At 42.6% G+C, this 27,790-nt stretch overlaps 1 protein-coding gene across 1 annotated transcript; it reads right to left on the bottom strand.

Annotated features, from left to right (window-relative positions):
* Positions 1-2,555: 2,555 nt before the first annotated feature.
* On the bottom strand, positions 2,556-27,249 carry Ttc1 (tetratricopeptide repeat domain 1). The gene is made up of 8 exons (XM_041676613.1): positions 27,147-27,249; positions 25,611-25,973; positions 18,140-18,200; positions 16,317-16,429; positions 13,195-13,231; positions 12,170-12,318; positions 10,137-10,191; positions 2,556-3,196 (listed from the first exon to the last, which is right to left on the bottom strand). The coding sequence occupies exons 2-8, from the start codon at positions 25,938-25,940 to the stop codon at positions 3,063-3,065; spliced, it is 879 nt and encodes a 292-aa protein (XP_041532547.1). The 5' UTR covers positions 25,941-25,973; positions 27,147-27,249; the 3' UTR covers positions 2,556-3,062.
* Between the last annotated feature and the right edge of the window lie 541 nt (positions 27,250-27,790).

The raw sequence follows: 27,790 nt of genomic DNA, 5'->3' as shown, positions 1-27,790 counted from the left end.
ATTTGAACATGACTGGTGGTTCAGGCTCTGTCAACTGAGGCTGAGATAGGAAGATCACAAGTCTAAGCTGCCCAAGACACACGGGCCTTAGAGTTTGAACTCAGTGGTTGAGCCCTTGCCTAGTATGCCTAAGTCCTGAGTTAAATCCCTAGCACAGTGTAGGAGGGCATCCAGGATCCTAAGAGTAGAAGGAGAAAATAACAGTGGTATAAACCCACAATGTAAGTGAAAAATTAAGTAATCTATGGTGAGCTGAATAGACTCACATGAGTATGAATTTACTGTATAAAAGCCCTAAGTTTGGTCAAGCCTCTGGAGACATTCCACCACTGGACAAGTAGTGAAAGTTGCCATATGGTGTGGGTGTAGATATGAGAAATGGTGGAAATATAGCCAGAGAGGGCAGGGACACTGAAATTACAGGACAGATGGGGACTTCTGAAGTCTGAGGACAACGTCTAAAGCAAGACAGGAAAACTCTAAACCAGGAGACAAGCCCCAGCCGAAGGTGTTGTACATGACTAAGACTGAGCAGAGTAGTGTCATGGGTACGACTGCTGGACTAGCTGCCGAGCAATCCTGGTAGAGCCCTCCGTGTTTGTCAGAATTACACTTTCCCCAACAGAGCACTGGTGGAAAGTCCTGGTAACAGCAGGGCCATACTTTTATTTTTGAGACAGAATCTCACTCTGTAGCCATGATTGGCCTGGAACTCAGTCTGCCTCTGCTTCTAGAGGGTTAGGACTAAAGGTTTGTACCACCATACCCAGCTAGTTAAGTAGGATCAGAAACACCAGGGTACCAAGTGTTTTCCTGACCACACAGAAAGTATATCAATTTGATGCCCTTTCACTACCTCCCATTGATGTCTGTGAAACATGAGAAAAAGCATGCACACTTCCTACGCTGACACTGGGGTTACTTTGTAGCTCTTTAGAATGGGTGTAGTGGCACATCTGTCATCCTGGCATTTGGGAGGTGGAGGCGGACTTGGGCCGCATAGAGAATCTGAGGCTAACTTTGACTGAGTCTTAAGAAAACAAAAGCAGTCAGGCGGTGGTGGCTGAACTCTGGAGGCAGAGGAAGGTGGATCTCTGTGTTCAAGGCCAGCCTGGTCTACAGAGCTAGTCCCAGGGCAGGCAGGGTTACAGAGAAACGCTGTCTCAAAAAAGAAAAAACAAAATATAAATAGCCACCATGAGACACAGGCAGGTAGAATCCAGGGAAAGCTGACTCAGCAGTTAAGAGTACTTGTTGCTCTCGAAGAGGACCCAGTTTTGCCTCCTAGCATCCACATGGTGGCCCACAACCATCTGTGACTTCAGTTTCTGGGGACCCTATGTCCTCTTCCGGCCTCTGTGAGCCCTGCATGAAGATGGTCTATATAAACTTACATAAACACAGAGGCCTTGAGGTCCTGCCCTGTCCTGGGTCTCTTCCTAAAAGCCTTGGAACCTAGGGGAAGGTGTGCAGTGTGAAACTCTTGATTCCCATGCCTGTCTTCCAGAACTGAGACTTAATCAGACTGGAATTTATGGTGATCATTGTGCCTCAGTCTTTCAAGTGCTGAGGTTTACAGGTATTGGCTACTATACTTTTTTTTTTTTTTTTTTTTTTGGTTTTTCGAGACAGGGTTTCTCTGTGGCTTTGGAGCCTGTCCTGGAACTAGCTCTGTAGACCAGGTTGGTCTCAAACTCACAGAGATCCGCCTGCCTCTGCCTCCCGAGTGCTGGGATTAAATGGCTACTATACTTAACTTTGCTGTCTACATGCTAAATCTGGCATCCAGTTTTCCTGAAAAGGGTATGTGGAAAAAAGTCACAAAAGTTGTACAGAAACCCTGGCCAAAAGGTACTTGGTGTTAGGTGCTTTTGGCCAACCTAGATTATAGTGCAAGTTCCAAGGCAGCTGTCCCACACAGCTCACATAATGACGGCAGCTCATCTCCAAAATAAGGTCCACATGTCACTGGTGCCAGTTAAGAACTAAAAACTCACTAGCATCAACAGATGCCTAAGGAAAACAAAACAAAAAACCAACCCAACCTCTCCTTGCAACTTCTGCCTTAATGCAGTCTGAACAGGTTCTGTTTGGAAACGCATACCAATCTCAAGGAAGCTATTTTAAGCTGAGAATAGCACTGATGCTTGGTCAGAACCACTTTTTTTTTTTTAAAGAGTATGTATGCTGTGTTCTGCTTGCATACCAGAAGAGGGCACCAGATCTCATTACAGATGGTTGTGAGCCACCATGTGGTTACTGGGAATGGAACTCAGGATCTCTGGAAGAGCAGCCAGTGCTCTTCTCCAAGCCATCTCTCCAGCCTAGAATCACTAATTTCACAACCACACAAAGCTAAAGGTTGCCCCAGATGGCTGTCTCCAGGATTTCTAAATTCTGGCACACTGGGTCATTTATTCAAGATAGTTAAACAGCAAAAATCTTCATTAGACTTGTGAGTTCAGAATCAGTGATTGAAAGCAGAACTGTTTCTGAATGTCAGAGTCTGCTTCAGCTGCTGTTAAGGAAACAAAATTAACAATGCAGTCCCCAACTGTCACAGAAGCTTTTATTAACACAGAGGAACTCAGGAATGCTGAAGCCCCTATAGTACAGTCTCTGAAAGAGTATGAGCAGGGAGGGGCAGCAGGAGGGGACTCTGTCCAGCAAGTATGGTCATCACCCAACTGACAGGCTTGCATGGTTAGGGAGAGGCTTTTGCTGGCTAGCACATTTGTGTGGCTCTAAGAGGTCAGCCTTGACAAGCAGGCTTCTCCCAGGCCAAAAACACCAGAAAAAACAAAACAAACAAAACCCCAAACCAGCCAAAACCAGGGACAGCAGCTGCACAGACACCACCTTAAAATGGAAATAACGAGGCTCATTCCACCAGGAGGCACATCCCACCCTGATCATAAAATAAGAGCAAGAAGGTGGCTCGGGCTCTACTACACAGCCTTTTTTGGGTAAGATGCTTTTAAACATTAAACACTGGCAGGGTCTTGCTCCTTGTGAACAGTTCATGGCCTCCCAGTCAGCCTTTACGACTACTGCTATGTCTGTTATCTATTATTATTTGGATTTTGAACAAAATTGATGGAATAGGAGCCAGTAGAAGAATCCTGCTTGATCTGGAAATTTTCTGTAGAGAGCCCAAAAGGTCGCAGAACCAAGTTGCCAAGATCTTTTAGTTTACCTGCAATATAAAAACAGCTCAGATAAATGCTGGAACAAACAAGCAGGAAGGTATCAGTTGACTTTGCCTTTTGTCACAAGTTATAGATAGGCTTGCTTTCAATAACTTGACACTTTGGGAGGGTTTCTCGGCCTCTTCTCAGTGATGCTGTCTGTCGCTCCCCTGCCTGAGTGACGCTGGAGCTTGAGGTCCTTGAGGTCCTCCAAGGAAGATCAAAGCTGCCTCCTGTCAAGCTGGCTATATAATTACCAAAGAACAAGGACTTCCATCCTGAGTGTTGGGCGAAGGTGCTGGCCAAGCCCGGTCTTCTGGACCGTGAGGACAGCAGCCCCCAAACTGACCTATCTGCTCCCAGGAACATGGTAATAGCTGCCTGCAGAATCCAATCCAACATGACACATGTCTACTCAGCCTTCTTCATTTCCAAGCACACTCAGCCTCCTACTCAGCCTCCATAAGACTCCTGGTATTTTTTTTTTTTAATATTTTTTCATTTGTATAGCGCCATCAACCTCCACAGCTCAGTGTCTACTGCCCCAGCTTTCAGCTTTACTCACTTATCTCTTAGGTAATGAAGACATACCATAAACAAGGATTCTTCTACTGCTCTAGGACAGAAGAGGCCCATGAGCTTGTGTGTTGAGATGGAACAGGAGGTATTGGGGATTCATGCAGCAGTGGAAAAATTTTAAAACTCTGAGTGTTTGGAAACTCCTGACTGGGACGGGAGAATACAAAGTTTCAATGTTTCCTAAACTGTTGACTTTTTTCTAGGTTTTTCCAATGGAGATAAGGATGAGGGTAGACTGGAAGAGACAGCTTAGTCCTCAGAGCTACATGCTCCTTCCTGTGCTCCTTGCAGCAACATTTGCCACCCTGAGTCCCCAGCCAGAGTGATGACCAACTGAAGAACTTGTGGTCTCATGGTTTTCACCATGGGAACTTCTGGACTTCATCTGGAGAGCTAGTCCACAGAACGTGTCTGTGAAGAGTGAATCCATTATTGGAGACAGCTACCAGAACCGGGGGTGATCACTCTCTTGCAGGTGTCCGGAACTGAAATCTGGAACACACATGCTCACTGCTGCTGTCTTTGAGCATCACTGACACAAACCTTGGGGACCTACACCCCCAAGCAGCCAAAAGACGAGGAGCACAACCATAGGGACAGATGTTTTGGTGGGGCATCACAGCATACCAAAATTAGGCAGGTGTCCTCAGAGAAGCCCGAATCATGATCAGCTCCCCAGAACTCCAGGAGCCAGCCCATTCTAAGGTTGTTAAAACAGGCAAGGAGAAAAAGTCACCAAAATACAAGGTATCTTTGGGACAGGTGTGGTGGTACATGCCTGTAATTCCAGCACTAAGAAGGCTGAGGCAGAACTATCATGAGTTCAAGCTAGCCTGGGCTATAAAGTGAGCCATCATGCTCTATAGTGCAGTGTTCTTAGGCTTGTCTGAATGGTCTTTGAGTATTAAAGACTATTGCAAGCTAAGAGTGAAGTACTCAAACTTCTCTAGGTTCTCATTTTCTCCAGCTGGCTGAAGGACCTGCCTATAGAGGACCTCTAAATTCCATGCTTCTCCAAATGCAGAGGAAACTACAATCTATCAGCATGCTCAAACCAAGGCCAACCCAGGCATGTAGGCATAGGTCAAGTGGAGGCTACTCAGGCTCCCAGTGGCTTTGCTGAAGTTGTAGTGGAAGACCCCTCCTGATCTGGCAGGTAAAGACACGGAACAGAACAGGATTAAGTCTCCATAGCTGCAGAGACCTATGAAAGACCTTCTGATGGATTAATTCACTTAACATGTGCAATGTGCATGTGTGCAGCTTCTTTTGTAGTACAGACAAAGTAAAAATGTGCACAATGTGGTCTACACAGTCCCATAGATTAAGAATTTGAGCTGGGCAGAGGTGGCAGATGTCTTCAATCCCAGAACTCGGGAGGCAGAGGCAGGTGAGTTCGAGGCCAGCCTGGTCTATATAGTGAGTTGCAGGACAGGTGCCAAAGCTACACAGAGAAACCCTGTCTCAAATCCCTCCTTCCCCCCACCCAAAAGAATTTGATAAATAAAAGACACAGAGACAGTGAGCCATACATCCAATGGAACATCCAATGGATGGGGAAGAAGACAGGAGGCTGCATTCTGTATTCAGGTCCTGAGCCAGGCCTAGTGGCCTGTGGCTGTTATACTGCAGAAGTCCACTGACAGTTTGAAAACAGTTTCAAAGTTGACACTTCTGGTGGCAAAGTGAAGAATAGACCCAAGGGAAAGCTTAAGGGTGTTGTGGAAGTTAATTCTGTGGCATTATGCAAGAGGCCATCTATTTATGGAACAAGCATCTCTATGATATTTGGTGAAGAGTCTGAAGCCAGAACCTAGCCAGGGTGAACTCAAAGGAACACAATAACATATATGGTAGACTCAAATTATGAGTGTCTGAAAAAGTCACCTTTTGCTGTTTGTGATGATGATGCAGAGAAGCAGTCAACTTCCATGAAGACTGCTTAATACACACAATCACACGCACTTTCCTGCTGCTATTTAGACCAGTCAATGTTCAGAGGCTAAAGCAGCCTCCTCATCCCCAAGACAGCCTATCTGCCATACTTGTCCCTGCCCTGCTAATCCTATGTCTCTCTTGCCTTGACAACAATCAGATTTCCTTATTCCCTCCTGTAGCAAACTTGGCACTTTCAACCTGAACATGCCAATATATCCCTTGTAAGGTAGAACCTATTGTACTAGGATGTTATGGCAGTGAAAAGTTCAAACCAGCTGTACTGACAAGGCTGTTTAGGACTAAAGATCCAGCTCTGATTAATCTTAGTTTCTCTGACTCAAAGCAACATTTTATCACAATATTCCAAGTGATTGATTATACAAGCATCCCTTTGAAGATCCTAACTGTGTGAGGGACAGCTTACTGCAAGGACAAGCAGGGATATTCTTCTGTGCTGTGCCTACAGCACAAAGAGGGAAAGATGAAACCCAGTGACTGACCTGATGTTCAGGAAATGCTTCTTAGCTGAGCCGAATTTCCTCCTTGTGCTTCTGTGGTATGGCCACATCCTACTCTGGCTCAGAAGCCCTCACGTGAGTTGCCTCTACCACATCTCCCTCCTCAAGTAGGGATCATTAAACATGAGTTGCCAAAACATGGATTGATTGCTGGGTTCCACTCCAATTTCACTTCAGTATGTCTGGAGTAGATATGAAACTGAGCATTTTGGCCACTCTACTAAATTTTGAAAAACAGTCTCCAAAGGCAACTTGGCAACTTCCTTTTGCAGTTAGTTACTGGAATCTTAAGACACTGATGAAAAACTAACTGTAACCTTCCATCTCTAGTAACAAGAGGAACACAGCAGCTGGTATAGTTCCCCTTTCTGTGAAAATCAGTCAGGAGCCTATTTGCACAGGTAGATGACTCTTACCTCAGTTCAAATAACTGAGATGACAGGAGATTCAGAAAGAGCCACTAGAGCAGAATTTTCACAGTTCTACTTTTGTCTGGAAGGGTTCCTGGTCAGAACAGCATAGGATAAAGCATTTTGCAAATGATGAGAAATACCTAGGTATATATAATCAGATACTTCTGAGACTTACATTAGCAGCATGGCCACTGAGTACAAACCTCTTACTCTCCCAGTAAACCGTCAAGAACAGCTCACATCACCCAATCATGCGCGTCAAAGCTATCCCTAAGCAAGCACTCCTGTGAAGGATGACAGCTTTGCTCACCAAGCAGCTACCTAAAGCTGGGTAGTAAGTAATGCTAGGAATTTATCCTTGTCCTTCTACAGCTGAACTTTAGGAACCACGAAAATGCCTGACCAGTTTCACTTTTATTTACTTTTTAAACAAAAACATTTATTTTATTTTTGATTATGTGTGCATGTGTATCTGAGTGTATGCGCATGGGTGCCTGAAACCAGCCTCAGATTCAAGACTACTGCATGTATCTTACTGGACATATGAAAGCCTTCTGCTTTTTGTTTGTTTTTATAGACAGAGTTTCTCCATGTGGATTTTTGACTATCCTGGAACTCACTCTGTAGACCAGGCTGACCTCAAACTCTCAGAGATCCACCTGCCTCTGCCTTCCTAGACCTGGGATTAAACGTGTGCGCCACCATGCCCAGCTGCTTTCTGCAACAATGGTTAATTATTGGAAACGATAATATTTTCCTATCATCATTCCCCTGCATTGTAAGTATCAAATTAGTGTAAAAAAAATCTTTGGATTTTGTTGTATTAGAATACTTGATTTTAAAAACTGTATTGCTAATCCAAAAAAAAAAAAAATGGAGCACAGATCTAAACAGAGAACTCTTCAACAGAGGAATCTAAAATGGCTGAAAGACACTTAAGGAAATACTCAAAATCCTTAGTCATTGACAAATGCATATCAAAACAACTCTGAGATTCCACCTTATACCTGTAAGAATGGCCAAGATCAAAAACATTGATGACAACTTATGCTGGAGAGATTGGGGGGTAAAGGGAACACTCCTGCATTGCTGGTGGGAGTGCAAGCTAGTATAGCCCCTTTGGATATCAGTATGGCAATTTCTCAGAAAATTAGGAAACAACCTTCCTCAAGACCCAGCAATACCACTTTTGGGTATATATCCAAAGGATGCTCAGTTGTGCCACAAGGACATGTGCTCAACTGTTTCATAGCAGCTTTGTTTGTCATAGCCAGAACCTGGAAACAACCTAAATGTCCCTCGACTGAAGAATAGATAAGAAAAATGTGGTCCATTTACACAATGGAGTACTACACAGCAGAAAAAAATGACATCTTGAAATCTGCAGGCAAATGAATGGAGCTAGAAAATATCATTTTGAGTGAGGTAACCCAGACCTAGAAAGACAATTTCATATGTATTCACTCATAAGTGGTTTTTAAACATAAAGCAAAGAAAACCAGCCTACAAATCACAATCCCAGATAACCTAGACAACAATGAAGACCTTAAGAGAGACATATATGGATCTAATCTACATGGAAAGTAGAAAAAGATAAGATTTCCTGAGTAAATTGAGAGCATGGGTACCATGGGAGAGGGCTGAAGGGGAGGGGAGAGGCAGGGAGGGAAGCAGAGAAAAATGTAGAGCTTGATAAAAATCAATAAAAAAATAAAAACTGTATTGTTGACTTGATTTTCATTTAAAAAAATTCATGAGATTTTGGTTTAATATTAGGGCAGAATTTCTCAAACGGCCCTAAATATACTTCTGCCACTTTGCAGTATGTATTTATGTCAAGTGGCATTCTCAGAATTGATAATTATAAAACCAAAATATCACGCAACTCTGAAAACAATGCTCTATGTCCTACTGCATCAGATATTCACTCTAAATTTAATTATGTAAAAATACATTTTCATTACCATGCAAATTTGCTCCTATATTTAAGACATGGTAAATTAAAAAATAATCATTTCTAGAATACTAATTTTATCTTATGTGAATGTGTGTCTGAGTGTGTATATATGCACCATGTGAATGGAGAAGTCTGAGGTGGTCAGAAACAGCACCGGATCCTCTGAAGTTGAATTCCAGAAGGTTGTGAGCTGCCATGCAGTTTCTGGAAGCCAAACCTGGCTCTTTGGAAGAGCAATAAATGCTCTTAACTGCTGAGCCATTTTTCTTGCCCCTCAAAGAGTTATTTTTATATCTCAAACACACACACACACACACACACCCCTGTATACATAGGATCATGTAAAAATTTCATGGGAGGCAGAGGCAGGCAGATCTCTGGGAGTTCGAAGCCAGCCTGGTCTACAAAGTGAATTCCAGTACAGCCAGGGCTGTTACATAGAGAAACCCTGTCTCAAAAAAGAGTGCAAAAAGTCCATTAATTCACCTACTATTGACCTATTGGAAAGTCTGTTTGAATTTTCTAGATACTGATGCTAAGCCATATATGCCTAAGCTAATGTGCTTTACATTAATTTTCCTTTAGGCCTATGCCTTTGCAATGCACAGCAAAGATTCAGAAAGTATTCATAGGAAGATGAGGCAGCTTTTGAAAAGGGATGTATGAGAAAGGTTAAACAGACAATGCAAAGTTTGTCTGGAACGTTCAGGTTTTTAGGAAAATAGAATGCAAGAGACTCTGATTCCATCTTGGAAATATTCTGGCAAATATGAGAAGTAATAAAATAATGGGATAAGTGATTGCTCCAACCACCACTTGACCCTTGCCCTATTTTGTGTGTGAATAGAGACCAGAGGTCAACAATGAGTATCTTCTATTCTTGTCTATTTTTTCAGACACGGTCTCTCAATGAACCTGGAACTCTCCAATTCAGTAAGAGCAGATGGCCATCGAGGTCAAGGGACCCTTCTGTCTCTGTCTCTGTCTCCCCAGCATTCGGATTAAAGGTGAGTACCACCTTGTCTGGCTAACAGTAGGGCTTTGAACTCAGGGTTGCTGAGTAATCTCTTCAGCCCACCCCCCATCTGTTTCCCATATTTCTCATGTCTTCTCAAGCCCTAAAGGGATATTTAGTGCCATTTTCAAACAAAAACTCCCGTCATTCTGACATTACTAGCTGTAATGGCTACACATTAATGAACTTAAAACCTTAAGAGGAGATTATGCAAGGGAGAAACCCAACTGTTTTATGAAATTATCATGTAGAATTTCCATTCCTAAAAAAGCTGATCCCCTCTCTAAGCCATACTGCGTCCCTTGAAATTACAAACAGTTGAGCAGGTCCTCATTCCTAGTATTGCTGCAAAGAAACATCCACACACACACACACACCCCAGTCTCAATGACACACGTGTACATATGAGCACACACCTCAAAGAAATTCTGAGCTACTGTGTTCTCTAAGCCAATTAAAAACACCGATGGGCCTACTCTACTTCTCCTGGCTGTTACGATCAAGGGAATGGAAAGGAAGCAAACTTACCTAACATCTCTTCTTTTAATCTTTCATTACGTTCTTCAATTTGCTTAGGTAATCTCTGAGGAAAAAGGGAGATTTATTTAAATCTCAGAAGCGTTTAAAAATACGATGTAAATAAAAAGCACGTTAAAGAAAAAACAAAAAAAAAAGGCCAGATGTTGCAAATGACTAAAACCGAGGAAACAGCATCTTGTCTAGTTCACACTGTATTTGCAGCTCATTCTTTAAGATAGATTTATTTATTTATTTATTTATTTATTTATTTTTGGTGAGACAAGGTGTTGTTCCAGGCTGGACTTGAATTTATGGCATTCTTCCTGCCTCAGACTCCCAACTGCTGGGATCAATGGCATATGTGCACCAGAACACTGGGGATGTTTCATTAGGGTTAGTTAATTATACAAGCTAATGCATTGCATTTTAAAGTATAGCATGTACTTTAACCACATTCACTTCCAATTATCCTTTTCCTATTTCCTCATATGTTGGTAAATAAGAGCTGTAATTTAATAATGGAACAAATGAGTTCTTTATCACAAGCCCCACTCCCACTAACCTCCTATATTCAGTTCTCTTAAAAATAATATTTATTTTAATTTGTGTGTGTGTGTGCGTGTCTATGCTAGGAGGCCAGAAGAGAGTGCGGGATACTCTAGCTGGAGGTATAAGTCGGTTGTGAGTCACCCGCTGTGGGTTCTAAGAACTGAATTGGGTCCTCTGCAAGAGCAGGAGGTACTCATAACCACCTGGACATCTCTTTAGCTCATGCTCGCGCGCGCACGTGTGTGTGTGTGTGTGTATCAGAAAACAATTTTCTGGAGTCAGGTTTTTCCTGTCATGTGGGGGTTCTAGAGTTCATCTCAGGACATCAGGCTTGGCAGCAAGCACCTTTAACTGCTAAGCGTTCTCATCACCTTCTCAGTTCTTAACAGCGTCTAACCCAAAGGAAGACCACAATAAAAGTTTGGTGAATAGGCTAGTTGGTGCACACACCTGTAATCCCAATAACTTGTGAGACATAAGCAGAAGGATCACTGAGTTGGAGGCCAGTCTGGTTTATATGAAGAGTTAGCAGCTACATATTAAGACTTTGTTTCAAAAATCCCAAAACAGGATGAGACGGAGTGATTGCTCAGAATTTAAGAGCACTGGCTGTTCTTCCAGAGGTCCTGAGCTGAATTCCCAGCAACCACATGGTGGCTCACAACCATCTAGAATGAGATCTGGTGCCCTCTTCTGGCCTGCAGGCATACAGGCAGTCAGAATGCTGTATACATAAAAAATCTTAAAAAAACAAAACCAAAACAAAGTAAGGGGTAGCAGGATGATAAATTTGAGGTCAACTTGAGCCACTATCTCAAACAAAAAAATAACACAAAAGGGTAGTTCATAATCACCTATTACCTCCATTTCTGGGGAATCAGATGCTTTCTTTTAATCTCCACAGGCACTGAGCACCATGTGGTACATATACACTCACGCATGCAAGCAAAACACTCATCCACACAAAGTAAGATAACATTTTAGAACTCACTATGGAGAACAAAATACCCCTGATGCAACAAAGAAAAGCTTATACAGGTCACTTATTTATTTAATTTTTTGAGCTAGGGTCTTTCTATATAGCTCAGCTAGTCCCAAATTTATGTTCTTTTGCTCCAGTGCTGGGATTACAGGAGTATGCTGTCATGCTGGCTCCTGTTTCTTTCAGAGTGCAGATCAAATGGTACATGGTCACAGTGAGTAGGTAGCTTCATAAAGATCTATCTCCCATATATTTGGGTAATCATAAAAATAGAATTTAGTTGTAATCCAAAAGACTAAAAAGTCGCTGAGTACAAAGCAAAAAGAAACAAAATATTTTGGGGGTGGGGAGACAGGGTCTCTATTACACAGCTCTGGCTGACCTGGAGCTTGCTATATAGACCAGGCTGGCCTCAAACTCAGAGACCTGCCTGCCTCTGCCTCGCGAGAGCTGGGATTAAAGGCGTGCGCCACAATACCCAACCCAAGAAAACACTTTAAATTTGTTTTACCATACAAGCTTCTCTTGCTTGATGTACCGATGGATCTTTTTCTAATATCAATTTATAATCTTCCAGTGCTTCATCTAGTTTGTCTGTTTTCTCATACAACTCCGCTCTCCTCAATATTGCACGGATGTAGCTGGGGTTTAACTGAATTGCTAAAAAGAAAAAAAACTGTTATCACAAGAAAGGGTCCTGAGTACCTTTGGAAGAGCCCTCACTCATTGCTGCTGGTGGTGCAAATTAATACAGCCACTATGGACCTGTTTGGAAATTCCTCAAAAAATTCATACTAGAGCTACCATATAACCCAGCTATTCCACTCCTAAGCATATACCTAGAGAGCTCCATATCCTGCCATAGAGATAAGCACATCAGTGTTTACTGCTTCTCAGTTTATGATAGCACAGAAATGGAACCAAGCTAGATGCCATCAACAGACAAGTGGGCAAGAAAAATGTTGTACATATACAAAGTAGACTATTATTCAGCTGTGGAGAAAATTTCAGAAAAATGAATGAAATTAGAAAGTATAATATTAAGTGAAGCGATTCAAACACAGAAAGAAAAAAAAGAAGCCTACACATTCTCCCTTTAAGTGGATACTAGCCTGTGCTGTATACATGTAGATAGCTAAAGAACTGTGAGCGTGAGTTCTGCAACTAAGATCCTCCACAAGTCACAAAGGTAGGTAATTTGCATGTTCTCCCTTTACGTGGATACCAGCCTGTGAGGTATACATGTAGGTATCTAAACAGCTGTGAGTGTGATGAGTCACAAAGGTAGGTAATTTGAAGGCTACAGGAGGTAAACTCTGTTCCACACTTGATTCTGATATTTACTGCTATAGGAAATAGGCTGGAGTCCACTGGAAGGATGCTTACTGAGATGATGCCTACACAGTGCCTCTGAAAATGCCATCCCATAAAGCCGCTTCTTTAAAAGCCTCAGTGTGAGGGGATACTCGCACGAGTACACATGCAAATCTGTACGTCTAGCTGAGGCAACGTCTTTTCAGTCAGCACAAGTTTTACCTTTGCTGCAGTCACTGATGGCCACTTCCTTCTTGTCCTGAAAGGAAAGATGACATTAACATATCATATTCCTCTGGCTTCATCTCAAGGGTTAAAGCGCTCTACATGGCAGCTCTGCTGGAATTAAGAGTTCCAGGACATCAGACACCCTCTTCTAATCTCTGAGAGCATCAGGCATGCATATGACATACATACATACATGCAAGCACTCCACACACACATAAAACAAATGGCTGACACACAGAACAACAAACCAGTCCTCTTCAGTAGCTAGCGGCTACTCTACCACATCTAAACTGGAACCATCAGGCCCCTCTACAGGGCACAGCATCTGTTACAAACCTACCCACTGAAGACAGAAAGATAAACAAGACAAACAAGCACCTGGTTTAGCTTCTGCCTCTAGAAACACAGCTGTAGCAAGGACACTGGATTCTGGTCCAGCTGACATGGTCATGCTACTCTCCCTCTGTGGGACTCAGTTTCTCATGTCATTTACTAGCAGGCTGAACTGAATGCTGGATAACAAGCCTTCAACTTCAAATGTCTTTTGTCCAAACTAGTAGTACAATATCACAGAAAGAGGTTGGTTTATATAACTGTTCTACAACTGTAATGACCACTTTAGCAAATACTATTTTACAGAACATTCTAGAGCAGCATCTAAACTGTATTTTGGGATGGCTGAGTGACTGGTGGTGAAGTATGAAATAATCTTTCAGAGTCATGGAGGTTCTGGAACTAGACAGTGGTGATGGTTGTACAACACTGTGAAAATCTTTAATTTATACTGAAATCAGTAAATGTACAAGTATGGACAAATGCCCTGGGTTCTAGCCCCAGCTCCACATAAAAACAGCTGTGTTTGAGAACATCTTTTATCCTAGTCTGAGGCAGGAGAATCCCGAGTTTGAAGCCACTCTGGGCTACAAAGGAAGACTGTCTGGTTGGTTTTTGTTTTCCCCCTCATATACAATGCTACTGTATTTTAAAAATGGTCAAATATTTTGGCGAGGGTTATCAATGAACTGCCTATGAAAACTGTGGAACTTAGGCTGCAACGTAACACTGACAAGCTTAAAACACTGCTCATGTGAATAGAGAGAAGGCTTTTAGATGGGAAGGTCAGAACTATTACTTTAAATGGAAAATAGCTAGCCCAGCATATCTCTTTTTGCAAACTGGAGTTCCTGAATAACTACCGTCATCCCGCTTGCTGTAAGGTATCATGTTAGTTGCTCTGACATGCTGAGGTCTTGGGCTGCGGCACTTCTCTGGGCTCCATGTTTGCATTTCTGCTCCTGTATACTAATGTTAGCTTTGCTGTAATCTTTGTCCCTGAAACTGTGCATATTAATGATCCCTGATCTTTCAAACATGTAATAATAACAGCCTATAAGAAAAGAAATGCAGGAGCCCAAAGAAAGATGCTTGTTTCCTACAACTTCGAAATGAGGACACTAAAAGCCTTGACATAGGCGGACCATGTAGAAAGCACACTGATGAACAGGAGTGAACTGTACATGAGTGGAGGGAAAACTTGAAGTATATTAGTGGTATAGACAATTACTTTTGAAATGTCTTATTTATTGTATGCTAACTCACATATATAAATCCAATCACAAAATATAAATCCATAGTGGAAAAGGCCTTAGGATTTGTGATAGATTTGGAGATTGAATGTCTAGTTAAAATTTGCTATGTTGGGTCAGCATTATTGGCAGTATGTATCATTTTAATAACCTAATTTTAGTTATTAATGCAAAAGTATTAATGAGAAGTAAAAACATTCTATAATCAGGTTTTATCAAAGTAATCAATACAATGAAACAATTTAAAATTCCGCATAGAGAAGATTTCTATTATTTTGGAAGATACTTGGAAGATAAGTGGGGGCAGGGGACTATTTTCCCCACAGAATCCCTGAACATGAAGGTCAACCCCACATTCTTATTCAGTATTTGCTCAGGCCTGGAATTCACCAAGTAAGCTAATCTGGCTGGCTAGAGAGTCCTAAGGATCTGCTGCCCCAGCCCCAGTATCACAAGCACATCCACAGCACACAACTTTCTCTTAGGTTCTGAAGACAGAATGTGAACCCTTGTGTGTACAAGGCAATCACTTAACCGAGATATTTCTCTAGCTCTCTAATTCTATTAGTCTTTTATGGATTTATAACCTGGAACCTGGAACTTCTTTATAAAAAAGACTTAGATATAGGAAGACTCTATCTCTTGTTTTTTCTTTTCTTTCTTTCTTTTTTTTGGTTTTTTTCGAGACAGGGTTTCTCTGTGGTTTTGGAGCCTGTCCTGGAACTAGCTCTTGTAGACCAGGCTGGTCTTGAACTCACAGAGATCCGCCTGCCTCTGCCTCCCAAGTGCTGCGATTAAAGGCGTGCGCCATCACTGCCCGGCTTCTTTTTTTTAAAGATTTTATTTTATTTTTTACTATATATACAGTTTTCTGCCTGCATGCATACCTACAGGCCGTAAAAGGGCACCAGATCTCATTACAGATGGTTGTGAACCACCATGTGGTTGCTGGGAATTGAACTCAGGACCTTTGGAGAGCAGTGCTCTTAACCTCTGAGCCATCTCTCCAGCCCTGTTTTTTCTCTTTTCTTTGATACACGGTTTTTCTGTCTAATAGTCCTCGTCGTCCTATTTTGCACTTAAAGACACCTTTCATCTCAAGTGTCAGCCACTTCTCCCAGTGTTCCTATTTTTTAATAGAAAACCAAAGCCTTAGTAACAAGTGTCTTTTAGCCTGGAACTAGTGTTTCTCGTGCTTCCAAGTCTTTATCATTTCAGAAGCTCAAAAGCAGCAGCTGCAGTTATTCTGGGATGTGCACCACTTGGCTCCCTGCTTCACTAAGCCACCCTAGTGAGTGGGAACTTGTCAGCCTGCCTTCATGAAAGCATTCATCCTGCCACTTTAATGTTAATGAAAGCCTTGGCCAAATTTTTCTAAGTATTTTTCTATATACTTTTCACCAAGGAAATGCATGGTAGAAAAAGAATAGCAACTTCAAGTTCCTGCACTTGTTTTGGACACCGGAAGATCACACACGAGCCTATAAGCACTGGGCATCATGCACTTAGGAAAAGGTCAACAGCTCATACCTGTTTCATCCTTGCAGCAGCTCTATTTGAAAATAGAACCGACCGATCTGTCTGGAAACAGGATGGGCACATCTGAAGGGCTTGACTGTAAGAACTCTCAGCTTCTATGTAATCTGAGGATAATACCGTAAGGTGAAACAGTCATCACGATTTAATTTTGTCAGATCTCAATGTAGTTTGCTACTCACAGAACCAAAGGTTATTAGTTTTAAACATCATTTCCCACTTTTTCCTCTCTGTAAATAGTGCTCGCTCTTTCCAGTGGCACCAGGCATGTGTTTGGGAAAGTGCTGCACAAGCTGTCAGTCAGGAGCCCTAAATGCTCAGAGCAGCAGCATGCCTAGCTGCTCAGCTTCCATCTGCTTCAGCAATTTAGAAAAGAATTTTCAAAGGTGTTTAAGGAACTGGATAGGTGAAAGACTAACATTTAAGGTCCATGATTCAAGGTGCAGAAGACAATGCTAAGGTTTGGGGCTCAGTGATGGAATGTTTGACCAGTGTGTGTACAGCTTTGGCCCAGTCCCTAGCACTGGGGGTGGGAGGGAAGAAACAAACTACTGGTTTAGTATTAAAAAAAGTAAACCAGGGCCAGGCATGGTGGGTGGCCCATGCCTTTAATCCCAGCACAAGGAAGGTAGAGGCAAGTGGATCTCTGTGAGTTCAAGGTCAGTCTGGCCTATACAGTGAGTTCCAGGACAACCAGGGCTAGAGTGTGAGACCCCACCTCATAAATAAATAAATAAATAGTAAACCAGTTGGGTGTGGTGGCATGTACATTTAATGTCAGGAGACAGGTGGATCACTCACAGTTCAAGGCCAACTTGGGGGGGGGGGTGTTTAACCTAAAAACCATGAGAGGAAAACTTGAGTGCCCTCTATTTCTTAGCTATGTGCACTTTGAAAATGTGACAGACTGCATAACACTGAGTATGTTCTGGAATGAACTAAAGTATTCCTGAAAATGGGAAGAAATCAAGAGCACTGCTTGGGTATGAATGCAGCTTGCTCCTCCAATGTTTCATGCACTTGTGGAGAAGATCTACAAAAATCAAAACTAAGGTCTACTGGCAGGTCATAGAGCGGTGGTATTGCCCAGGAGGGAGAGGAGGTGTAGCACACTGGCGTGAGTCTGTATGGCAGCAAATCGTCACAAGTCTGAGCCTGATTCCCCTCTCTCTCATTTCCTGTGTGGTTTGAGATGTTAGTGCTTCCTCCTGCACACATTCCCGCCATCTGGCATGGGACCCTCAACAAGGCAGCCACTGTGTTTTTTGACTTTTAGCCTTCAAAACTATAAGCTAAATCATCCTGTTTCCTTATGAAGTTAGCCTGCCTTAGATATTTTGTTACAATAATTAAAATCTGACCAACAACCCAAGAAAAAGGCACATGAAAGCCAGAGAAAGAGGCAGGTGTGTTGGCAAACGTGAAAGCTCAGTTCTTGGGAGGCTAAGGAGGAGCGTCACAGCCTATCCTGGTCTAGAGAGAGAGAAGGGATCTTGTCTCAGAAACAAACAAAAAGACCAGAGAGGAAGCACTAACAACTACAATATCAACATCAACTTAGTTTCCTCTCCTGCTGGAAAGCAGCAAATGGGGGCTGGGACGCTATTTTCACAGCAATGTTGAGGTTAGGGGTTTCCAAAGCTAGCTGAAGAGCGCTCTCCCCAGTTTCTGGATTCAAAGCTAAGTTACAGGAAAGAAAACCTCCGCTGGTGCAAGAGCTTCATGGTAACTGCCCCTTGCTACTGTTCCCGGTGTGCTGGACTGTGAGAGGAAGTGTCGGGTTGGGCGAGCAGACATCAGGGCACTGTGGACCTCACCTCCTCTCTTAAACTGTTCGTTCCCCTCCTCCTTTAGTTTAGCACTCTCTTCTCTTCTTTTCTGAAAGAGATCAAAGAATTACATAATTTCTCACAAAATTATAAATGAAGTGTGGTGGCTCGTGCTGTAGTAATTCCAGCGTTCAGGGGGCTGAGGCAGGAGGATGCTGAGAAATTGAGGCCGGCTTGGGTTATAATTGAGACCTTGTGTCAAAAATTAAAACTTAAGTTTGAGTGTCTCCTATCAGCTTCTAATAATTTTAGCAACTTATACAGGTGGCTTCAATTTATCAAACACAAGGCAGAACAAATGCTAGCCTGCAGAGAAAGATGGGGCATGCTGAGTCTGCTTCCTTCAAGGGACAAGCTGACACTGTGCTTGCTCCAAAGCCAACTGGAAGAACCATCTGGAGGTCTGCTTCCCACCAATGGACAGTGTTCTGTCCAAAGCCCCCGTCCAAAAGCAAGCAAGCAAAACATCCCATAGAAGCCTCTCCCCCATCTCTTTGTTTAATCCTGAAACCTGATTAAATAAAAACTTCAAACGGAAGAAAATAATATAAGCAAGCTATTTCATGAACAAGTGAAGCTTAAAACCTAAATAACTGGTACTCTCAAGATCAGGAGCCATACCTGGCGGTAGTGGCACACACCTTTAACACCAGCATCCCAGAGGCAGAGACAAGCAGATCCCTGAGTTCGAGGCCAGCCTGGTATACAGAGCAAGTTCCAGGACAGCCAGGGCTCAAGAGAGAAACCCTGTCTTGAAAAAAAGATTAGAAACTAAAATAAAAAATTTAATTCCCTGGAGAAGACCTGTTAATGTATTAGTGAGGCCATGTATTGTTAGATGCTGGGTCAAACAGAACACCCAAATCTCGGTAAGGGTGCTAAAATCTAACATAAACTAATACCACTCTTTATCAGATATCTGTATGTGAACAACAGAAATTCACTTCAGGAGACAGCATGCCAGTAGTATAGCATCTGACTAGCATACTTAAGGCTCTGGATCCAACGGCCAGCACCAAAAGTAAAAGGCAAATGTACCCCTTTCCCATAGGAAGCCATGTGTTCTAAGAGTGTACAGCTACGCAGGCAGTGATGATAAAAGAAAAAGAACTGTAACACTAAGATCCTATTTTCTCAATACTCTTAAGATTAGAGAGTGTGTTCTCCAGTGCATGGGTTACAGGTTTAGAACACCAGAAAAACACAATCCTAAGCAAAATATATTTGCTAGATTTATTTGCTAGAGTAGATTTAGGGAAAGATACCAGGAACTCAGATATCAATGGGAAGCTTCAAGTACAGGTTGAAGAGACAGGTAGGGCACAAAGCAACACTCCTGATGACCAAAGCAGAAAATGATTAGTCTAGCCAAACAGACTGTAAGAGCAGCTCTAGTTACCTCCTTGTCTAGAGTCAAGGTCTTGGTCAGAAGTATCCAATAAGCCACACACAGGCTACCTGACTTGCCTGTTAGGAAGGGGAGTAATAGACATAGGTTGTAGCTACTCAACCTGATGCCAACATAAGAGGCCTGCAAATGGGAATGCAGATTTGCATGCCGAAGAGCCAAGAAAACCCCACAAGAAATGCAGATAACAGTTATTTTAATGCAGAAATCTGTCAGCTTCTGTCCAGCTTTTAGGGTCTTTCAATTTTCTTATTTTACCTCTAATCTCAGCCTCCTTTCATGTCTGTTCTCCAGAGGCAACTTATAGGGTGGTTCTACAGAGTCGGATTAAGCAGCAAAGTAGATGAGACTCTTGAACGGAGAGGGAGGAAGACATAGGAGACCACTCATTCCTTGGTAAATTTAACATTCAATTTTCAATGGGCAAAGATGAAAGCCTTGACACATCTACAAAGGGACAGATTATCGGGGTCAGCCCAAGAAATTTTAATGAATTCTTTATAATCAGAAGGATAAAAGTTAAACTACCAGAGACAAGAGTTCTGGAATATAATTATGAGGTCATTATGAGGTCAATTACTCTATTCTGGCTGATAAACTGTCACCCAATGACCTACAGTGCAGTAGAGAGTCACTATCCCCTGCTCCACTGATGGTGTAAACTGAGGGAGGATAATGCAGTTATCAATACCATGTTGACTGTCTCCATGGAAAGAACTAAAAATAGCACTTTGAGGAGAAAGCTAACTATCTCCCAACTGTGCCAAAGATGGACTTGACTCCAAAACAAAGATGGGTTCATTCTGTGGCCAAAGGACAGCCCATGAACCCTATCCTATGATATTCCCGGAACCCAAGGACAGCCTTCACCGATAGGAGTGAGTCTCTCACGCACATGCTGGCAGCTGTGCTGGTATTCTGCAGCACTACGGTACAAATCTTCCCAGGTCCTGTTTTATGAACACAAGTTTCCCGTGTACACAGAGCCCTGTCACACACCTCCACAATGACCTTTCCAGAGAAGCCTCACAGGGTAACATCTGATCTTGAATTCTATTTCCACAGAAATTGGAATCAAAAAATATTACCAAGCTTTTTACTCAGTATGAGCACAGAGAACTTAGGGGAAACAGTAACATTGCTCTGTATAGACCATCAGAAAAACTGGCAAGGAAAATCCCAAAACTTGTGCCACTGATGTGTGACGAAATTTTCAACAGTTCTGTCCCCGCTCAGAACGGAATTGCCCTCTCACTCACAGCAATCCTCATGCTCCAGCTCCGCCATGTGCTAGAACAGCACACCTGCCTCCAAACCAGTCTTCAGCACAGCACTGAAAACTCAGCACATCTTACTAATACAACATTTCTTTGCTTTCTGTCTTCTGCCACACACGTCAGCTCCTTTGTGCTCCCAAGACAATGAGAGGTAAGCATGGAGCTCCTTTTACATATAAGAAAAATCAAGATTCAGAAATCTCTTGTTTTTGCTGGGCCTGGCTATAAGAGGATTATGAAGTCAAGTTCTCAATGGACTAGTGGTGCACTCCTTTAATCCAGCACTGGGGAGGCAGAGGCAGGCAGATCTTTCTGAGTTTGAGGCCAGCCTGGAGTACACATCAAGTTCCAGGACACTGAGGGCTACATAGAGACCCTGCCCCCTCCCCCAAAACAAACAAACAAACCACGTGTGTGAGTGTGTGTGTGTGTGCATACACACACATGCAAAAAGATAGAAGCTTGATCCACAACCAGAAAAAAAAAGGAGTCAATAAAAACTGTCTTGGGGGCCTGGGTTTAATCCTCAACAGACACACACGTACAGACATAAACCATATGCTCATACACACATACCCCAAATCTGTTTCTCTTGAGTATCTTCAGACATTAGATCTAGCACACTAATAAGTAGCTAATCAAAAGAGGAAATCCAAAGAACTAAAACTGTTTAAGACTGTAATCAGCATCTGGAAGGTGGAAGCTGGAGGATCAGGAGTTGGCTAATGCCAGGCTTAGTTCAAGAGACTCTGTCTCAAACCCCCCACACCAAAAACAAACAAACAAAACCAGTCATTATGATCGCTCAGGAGGTTAAGGGATGAGGATTGGCATGAGCGCAGGATGATACCCTCTTTTAAAACAAAAACAAACAAACAAACAAAAAGAAAACCTCAGCCCCTATAAAACTATCCAGGGCATAAGAATGGATGGATCTGTACAGATGGGGGAGGGAGTGCAGCGGTAGAGTCAAGGTTATGCTCAGGTCAAATAAACAGAGCTAGACACAACATTGGTAGGCTAAAAAGAGTGATTTTTTTTCTGCACATACTTAGTATGTAGACAATAACACCGAACTTAAGGTCTTAGAGAGTAGATTCTCTGATGGTCAATATTAAGTGTAAATTTGACAGAATCTAGAATCACCTGGCAGATGGGTCTCCAGGCACGCCTTGGAGAACTGAACTATCTTTTTTAAGACAGGATCTCTCTCTGTAACAGCCCTCACTGTCCTAGAACTTCTTCTGTAGCTCAAGCTGGCCTTAAATTTATAGATCCACCTGCCTCTGCCTCCTAAATAGGCAAGTCAGGTAACCTGTGTGTAGTTTATTGCTACTTCTGCGCAAGACCTTGAATCTACATATTATATTACTAACATAAAATAAATGGAAGCTAATAAAGAGTTGAAGTGTAACCCAATAGGATAACACTGGCTTAGCATGTGTAAGGTCCTGGGGTTTACAGGCACACACCACTGTGCCTGCTACTAACTTTTTTGTCTTTTCTTTGTTTGTTTTGTATTTTGAGACAAGGTTTTTCTGTATAGCCCTAGCTGTCCTGGAACTCGATTTGTAGACCACCTGCCTCTATCTTCCGAGTACCAGGACTAAAGGACTGGTTTGGCTACTAACTGATACAGATGTTAGCTTAATATTTCTTAAAAAAAAAAAATAACAAGACAAAAAAACAAAAGCCTGCACTACTGACATTAATTGAACCCTAAACTGACTTTCTGGAGAATTATTTCTGTAATGCTAGACAGTACTTGATTTAATTTGCTGAGTCATTTTTTGTTCAGATAGTTCATGAACTTGGTTATTTTTGCTCTTTAATTCTCTTTTGATAAAACACATTAGCAGGAAATACAACACCTTAAGACAGACGTAGTGAATGACTATAATCTCAGTTCCTGGAAGGTAGAGGCTGGAAAATCAGAAGTACAAGGTCATCTTAAGGTACACAGTGTTTGATGTTTAAAGCCAGCCAGGGCTACATATATGAGACCCCATTTCAAAATGCTCTCCACCCTACCCCTTAAAGATAACTTTCATGTTAAAAGCAATTTATTTAATAGTGAAAAGTGTCTGTGAGGTATATGCCAGCAATACTTGCATGCAGGAGGCTGAGGCAAAGGCATAATGAGTTCAAGTCCTGGGCCACATTTCAAGGCCTTGTCTCAAGAGGAAACTAACTAGAGCACAGTAGCTTATGCCTGCAATCTCAGGACTTTGGGGAGCTGAAGCGCTGGGATCGGCAGGATTGCCATGATTTGAAGTCAGCCAAGGCTACATCTTAAGAGCCTATCTCAAAACAAGCAAACCACCTCAAAGAAAGAAGGGGGAGAAATAAGAGGTAAACTAAGAATGTTTCATGTAAGACCACAGATGATGTGCAGTCAGGGGATTAGTCACTTAGTGACTGTGAGAACTGAAAAGCTCTGAGGTGGGCTAGAGGGCAAGAGGATTAGATTCCTGCCACCCAAGCCCATGATGGCCTGATTCATGATCCTGTATCCTTCCTGTCTAGTGCTTTTGCTAAATTCATAGCACATGGTAGGATCAGGGCATGCTCATCTTGAAGTAGGGCCACATTTCAAGTAAGCTACTCTCCCTTCTAAAAGTTCATTAAAGTTAAGAATTTCCTTGTTTTGTGTGTTGTTGCTGGACCTCTTCTTAGCTTTGTCAAATGATATTTCATATGAAATCACTTTAGTGATTCTTTTTTTTTTCCCCCTTTCAGTTTTCTGAGACAGAGTTTCACTGTTTAGCTCTGGCTGTCCTGAAACTCGCTTTGTAGACCAGAGTGGCCTCGAACTCACAGAGATCTGCCTGCCTCTGCCTTCCAAGAATTGGGATTAAAGGCATGTGCCACCAACACCAGGCTCATTTTAGTAATTCTTTATGGACCCTGAATCTGCCACATGAGTTATCTCAACCTATTCCTTTGGTGTTCTATCCCAAATACTTCACCAAAGTAGCTCTTTGATGGTATAAACTACAATCTGCATTCAAGCTTTTTGCAGATAAGCAAAGATACCATGGGAACTTGTCAGACTATCTGGCTTGTCAAGTAAGGAAGGAGGGCACCAAGGAGGGCAGCTGTGTCTCCAAAAGAAAACCCTGCCCAGATATCCATGGGCAAGGAAGTTGAGAATGATGTTTTGTTATTAAATGCTACACCACACTGTGGAACTGGGTCAAGGAGATCTGAGCTGGAGGAATCTGCTTGGCCATTTATTAGATGTGTGGTATTGGTCTTACCACCTGCCCCACACACATGAACTTAAAACAAGTAACATTTGAGCTTAGTGGCTCGGACACTGTAGGCTTCCTTCACAATGTGTTCCTTGACACTTACTGTGCTCTGTAGCCACAATGCCAACAAGGTATTCGGGATTCACCAGTCATATTTTGTTAATAGTGATTAACAAGTACAACTCATAACATAGTTCTAAATCAATTTACAAAAAGTTCATTACAGAAATTTCAGCAACTTACTTTAGGAGTAATCATTTAAAAAGACAAAGTAGAAGGTGGCAATCAAGATGTAGTTTAGCAATTGAGCACCTGCCTGGTATTTATAAGGACTTGGATTTGATCTCTAATGCCACACAAAACAAAACAAATCAAAACACAACAACAACAACAAAAATCTAGCCTGGCAGTGGTAGCACATGCCTTTAATCCCAGCACTGGGAGGCAGAGATAGCTGGATCTCAGTGAGTTTGAGCTCAGCCTGGTCTATAAAGTGAGTTCCAAGACAGCCAGAAATGTTACAAAGAGAAACCCTGTCTTGAAAAACATAAAAACAAACAACAACAACAACAACAAAAAAAAAACCCAGAAAAACAACAACAAAAAAACCCCCAAAATTCGTATGTGTAGAAACATGGTATAAGCATGTTACAGACCTTTAAGGTAGAAAGAAGACAGAGTTCTAAATACACAGGAAAAACCCAGCAACTTCTTTGTTAAGCTGCATGCTCTCCTGTGCTACTGCCTTATCTCAGGTCTGTCACTGGGAAATCACTCAGGACAGTGTTACTCATCACGGATCGGGTGGTCTATTAGACTTTCATCCTAGACCACTTTTTCTTTTCTTTTTTTACTTTTCTTAATTTTTTTACAGTCAAGGGTCTCAATGTGCACCCCAGGTTAGTCTCGAATATATGGAATACTGAGGTTGCAATCAGGTGCTACCATGCCAATACTATATTTATTTATATTTAACATGGTATGAACCAGGCTCTGGCTGTGCATGCCTATCGTCACGTCACTAGGGAAGTGGAGGCAGGAAGACTGAGAGTCAAGTTCAGCCTGGGCTATGTGGTCACACCCTATTTGAGAAAACAAATAGCCAGGCGGTAGTGATGGTGCATGCCTCTAATCCCGGCACTTGGGAGGCAGAGGCCAGCAGATCTCGGTGAGTTCGAGGCCAGCTTGGTCTACTAATCAAATTCCAAAACAGTCAGGACTGTTAAACAGAGAAACGGTCTCAAAAAACTAAAAAATCAAAAAAAAAAAAAAAAAAAAAACAAAAAAACAAAACAAAAACAAAATAATGAATTAAAACCTTAAGAGTTTTAAGCTAGGTAGGCATGGCGGCTCAGGCGTATAACCTCAGCATTTAGGGCGTAGAGTCAAGAGGACTGCTACAAGTTCATTTTACATACTGAGTTTCATTCAGTCCAGCAAAGATGACACTGAGAGACCATATTTCCCAAAAGTAACAACGACCAAAGTGGCTTAAGAGGCAGATTAAGCATCAAATTTACCTGTTTCTCTTCTTCTGGCATGTTTTTTTCCAGTTCAATTAGGTATTCCTCATCGAGTTCAGAACTAGACTCATCAGTGGCTTTGTCCCCCACCATGTGTGCCCCTGGCTGCTCCTCGTCAAATGAGGCACTGCAGTCATGAAAACACTCCTCTTCTCCATGGTCCTCCTGCAGATGGGCACTATCATCCTTCGGTAGTTTGCTCTGGGAAGGCTGACCCTTGGGATCAGAAACCTGGGGGCTGGCTGACTCTGCTTCCGGAGACTCTGTAACTTTCAAACCATTGAACAGATCTTCTGGAACCTTACAGTTTTCTGACTTATCATCCATGCTGAGTTCAGGGAGGGAGGTGAGGCTAAATGTCTGGAAAAAGGGGGAAAAAAATGTGTTATGTAATATATGTATTTACGTATTCTTAAATTCTGTCTCATACCTAAACAAACCTCCACATCCAATCTCCAAAAACAACTTTCTATTCTCTGACTGGGAGTCATTATTTTTAAAAATAGGCTATTACCAAGTGTGGTGGCCCACACCGGTAGTCATTAGGGAGATGGAAAACAGGAAGTTCAGAAGTTCAAGGTCATCCTTGGCTACCTAGCAAGTTTGAGGTTAGCCTAGGCGACAGGAGACCCTGTATTAGCCCGTTCTCCCACCAAAAATAGATAATAAACTCACACTCGATACCAATTATCATTTTAACTGATAGCGTTTCCTAGCCAAATATGGTAAGACCAATATCCCACTTCCCAACGATGTTGGAGATAGAATCTCAGACCTTGTGATGCCACCGTTACAACCACTGAGTCACACCCTCAATCCATACCCTAAATTAAAATGCTGATTCCAATGTGACTCTTCCACACCCCTCTGTTTTCTGGGTAGCACACATTAGGCAGCAGCCAAAACGTGGCAAGAAGAAAAAGAAAAGGTTCTAATCTTTGTTAATAAATGACCAAGTCGTCAATAGGAAACAACGACGTCCGTCTGGGCCACCATCGCCACCGGAAGGCGAAGAATAAGTTTCTTGTGGAGTGCAAGATGGCATCTGTGCCCAAACCCTGCCCATCAACTTAACCTAAATGCAAGCGGTATAGCTTAGGTAGCTGATTCTGGAGGGGGAGCCTTTGCGCAGGAATTTTTAAAAGGCTACATCAGGGGGTCAGAACCAGGCATTGGAAGGGTTGGTTCTGCTGTCCAGATCCTGACATTGATCTGCAGTCGGGCTAGGACACCGGTATTTTTTTTAAGTGACCAGGTGATCTTTATCGTGCAGCCTATAACTACCCCTGTCCTAAAAGCTGAGTCAGAACACCCACTCTCACTCTGGTCGCAGCAAAACCACGCCAATGGCCCAGTGTCGCGTTAAAGTCCGAATTCGTCCTAGCCCGTTCCAAGAAAAGTTAAAACGGAGGGTCAGGAACGCGCAGGCTTCGCCTCTACGCGGATGTCGCTCCCCTCCCGGATCTGAGTCAAGGCTGGGAAAGCGCCTTCCCGTGCGATACCACGCCTGTTCCCCCCGGCCACACTCCTCACCCCACGCCGCGAGACCCACGAAGTTCTTCCCAAGCTCACGGATTTCTCTTCAGCTCTCTGGCCCCGAGACCTTTACTTCCTCTTAATCAGGTGCACTTCCGGCCTCACTGACCAATGGCGTCGTTGTTGGCAAAGCATTCTGGGAAATGTAGTGGCCAACTCAAAGAGAGTGAGCGGAAGTGGCTGTGTGACGTCACTGTGCGGCTCAGTACTTTGAGCCACTGCTGCTATCTTGAGTTGCGTCAAAACTTAGTCAGCACATTTTTTTTTTCTCCCCAAGACAAGGTTTCTCCGTAGCTTTGGAGCCTGTCCTGGAACTAGCTCGTTTGGAGCAGGCTGGCCTCGAACTCACAGAGATCCGCCTGGCTCTGCCTCCCAAGTGCTGGCATTAAAGGCACATCACAACTTTTTTTTTTTTTTTAAGCGAGTATTCGTTGTTTTAAAAAGTCACTCTGGCGTTCCTCGTGATAAGAATGTGTAGAAGAATCCGAAAACAAACTTTATCACCAAATAAACATTTTCCTTCAGTATTTTCCTAAGTACCTTTTAAGATGTCTGCTAGGAGAGTAACTGTTCTATGACACTAAATATTACGTAGGTGTTCAACTCATTTCCTCATGGTTGTACGGGGTTTCTCAGAGCCT

This window comes from Microtus oregoni, unplaced genomic scaffold, assembly GCF_018167655.1.
Source record: "Microtus oregoni isolate MIOR12 unplaced genomic scaffold, Mior012 000027F_ref0000203, whole genome shotgun sequence".
NCBI classification, from domain to species: Eukaryota; Metazoa; Chordata; class Mammalia; order Rodentia; family Cricetidae; genus Microtus; species Microtus oregoni.
Note: the sequence above shows the minus strand (reverse complement) of the source record. Positions and strands in the feature narration are given on the sequence as shown.

Coding starts and splice junctions, on each gene's coding strand:
- Ttc1 (XM_041676613.1), bottom strand. CDS start 25,940: ATGGATGATAAGTCAGAAAACTGTAAGGTTCCAGAAGATCTGTTCAAT. Junction 12,319..13,194: donor CATCAGTGACTGCAGCAAAG/GTAAAACTTGTG, acceptor TTTTCTTTTTAG/CAATTCAGTTAAACCCCAGC. Junction 10,192..12,169: donor AAGCAAGAGAAGCTTGTATG/GTAAAACAAATT, acceptor CTTTTTCCTCAG/AGATTACCTAAGCAAATTGA.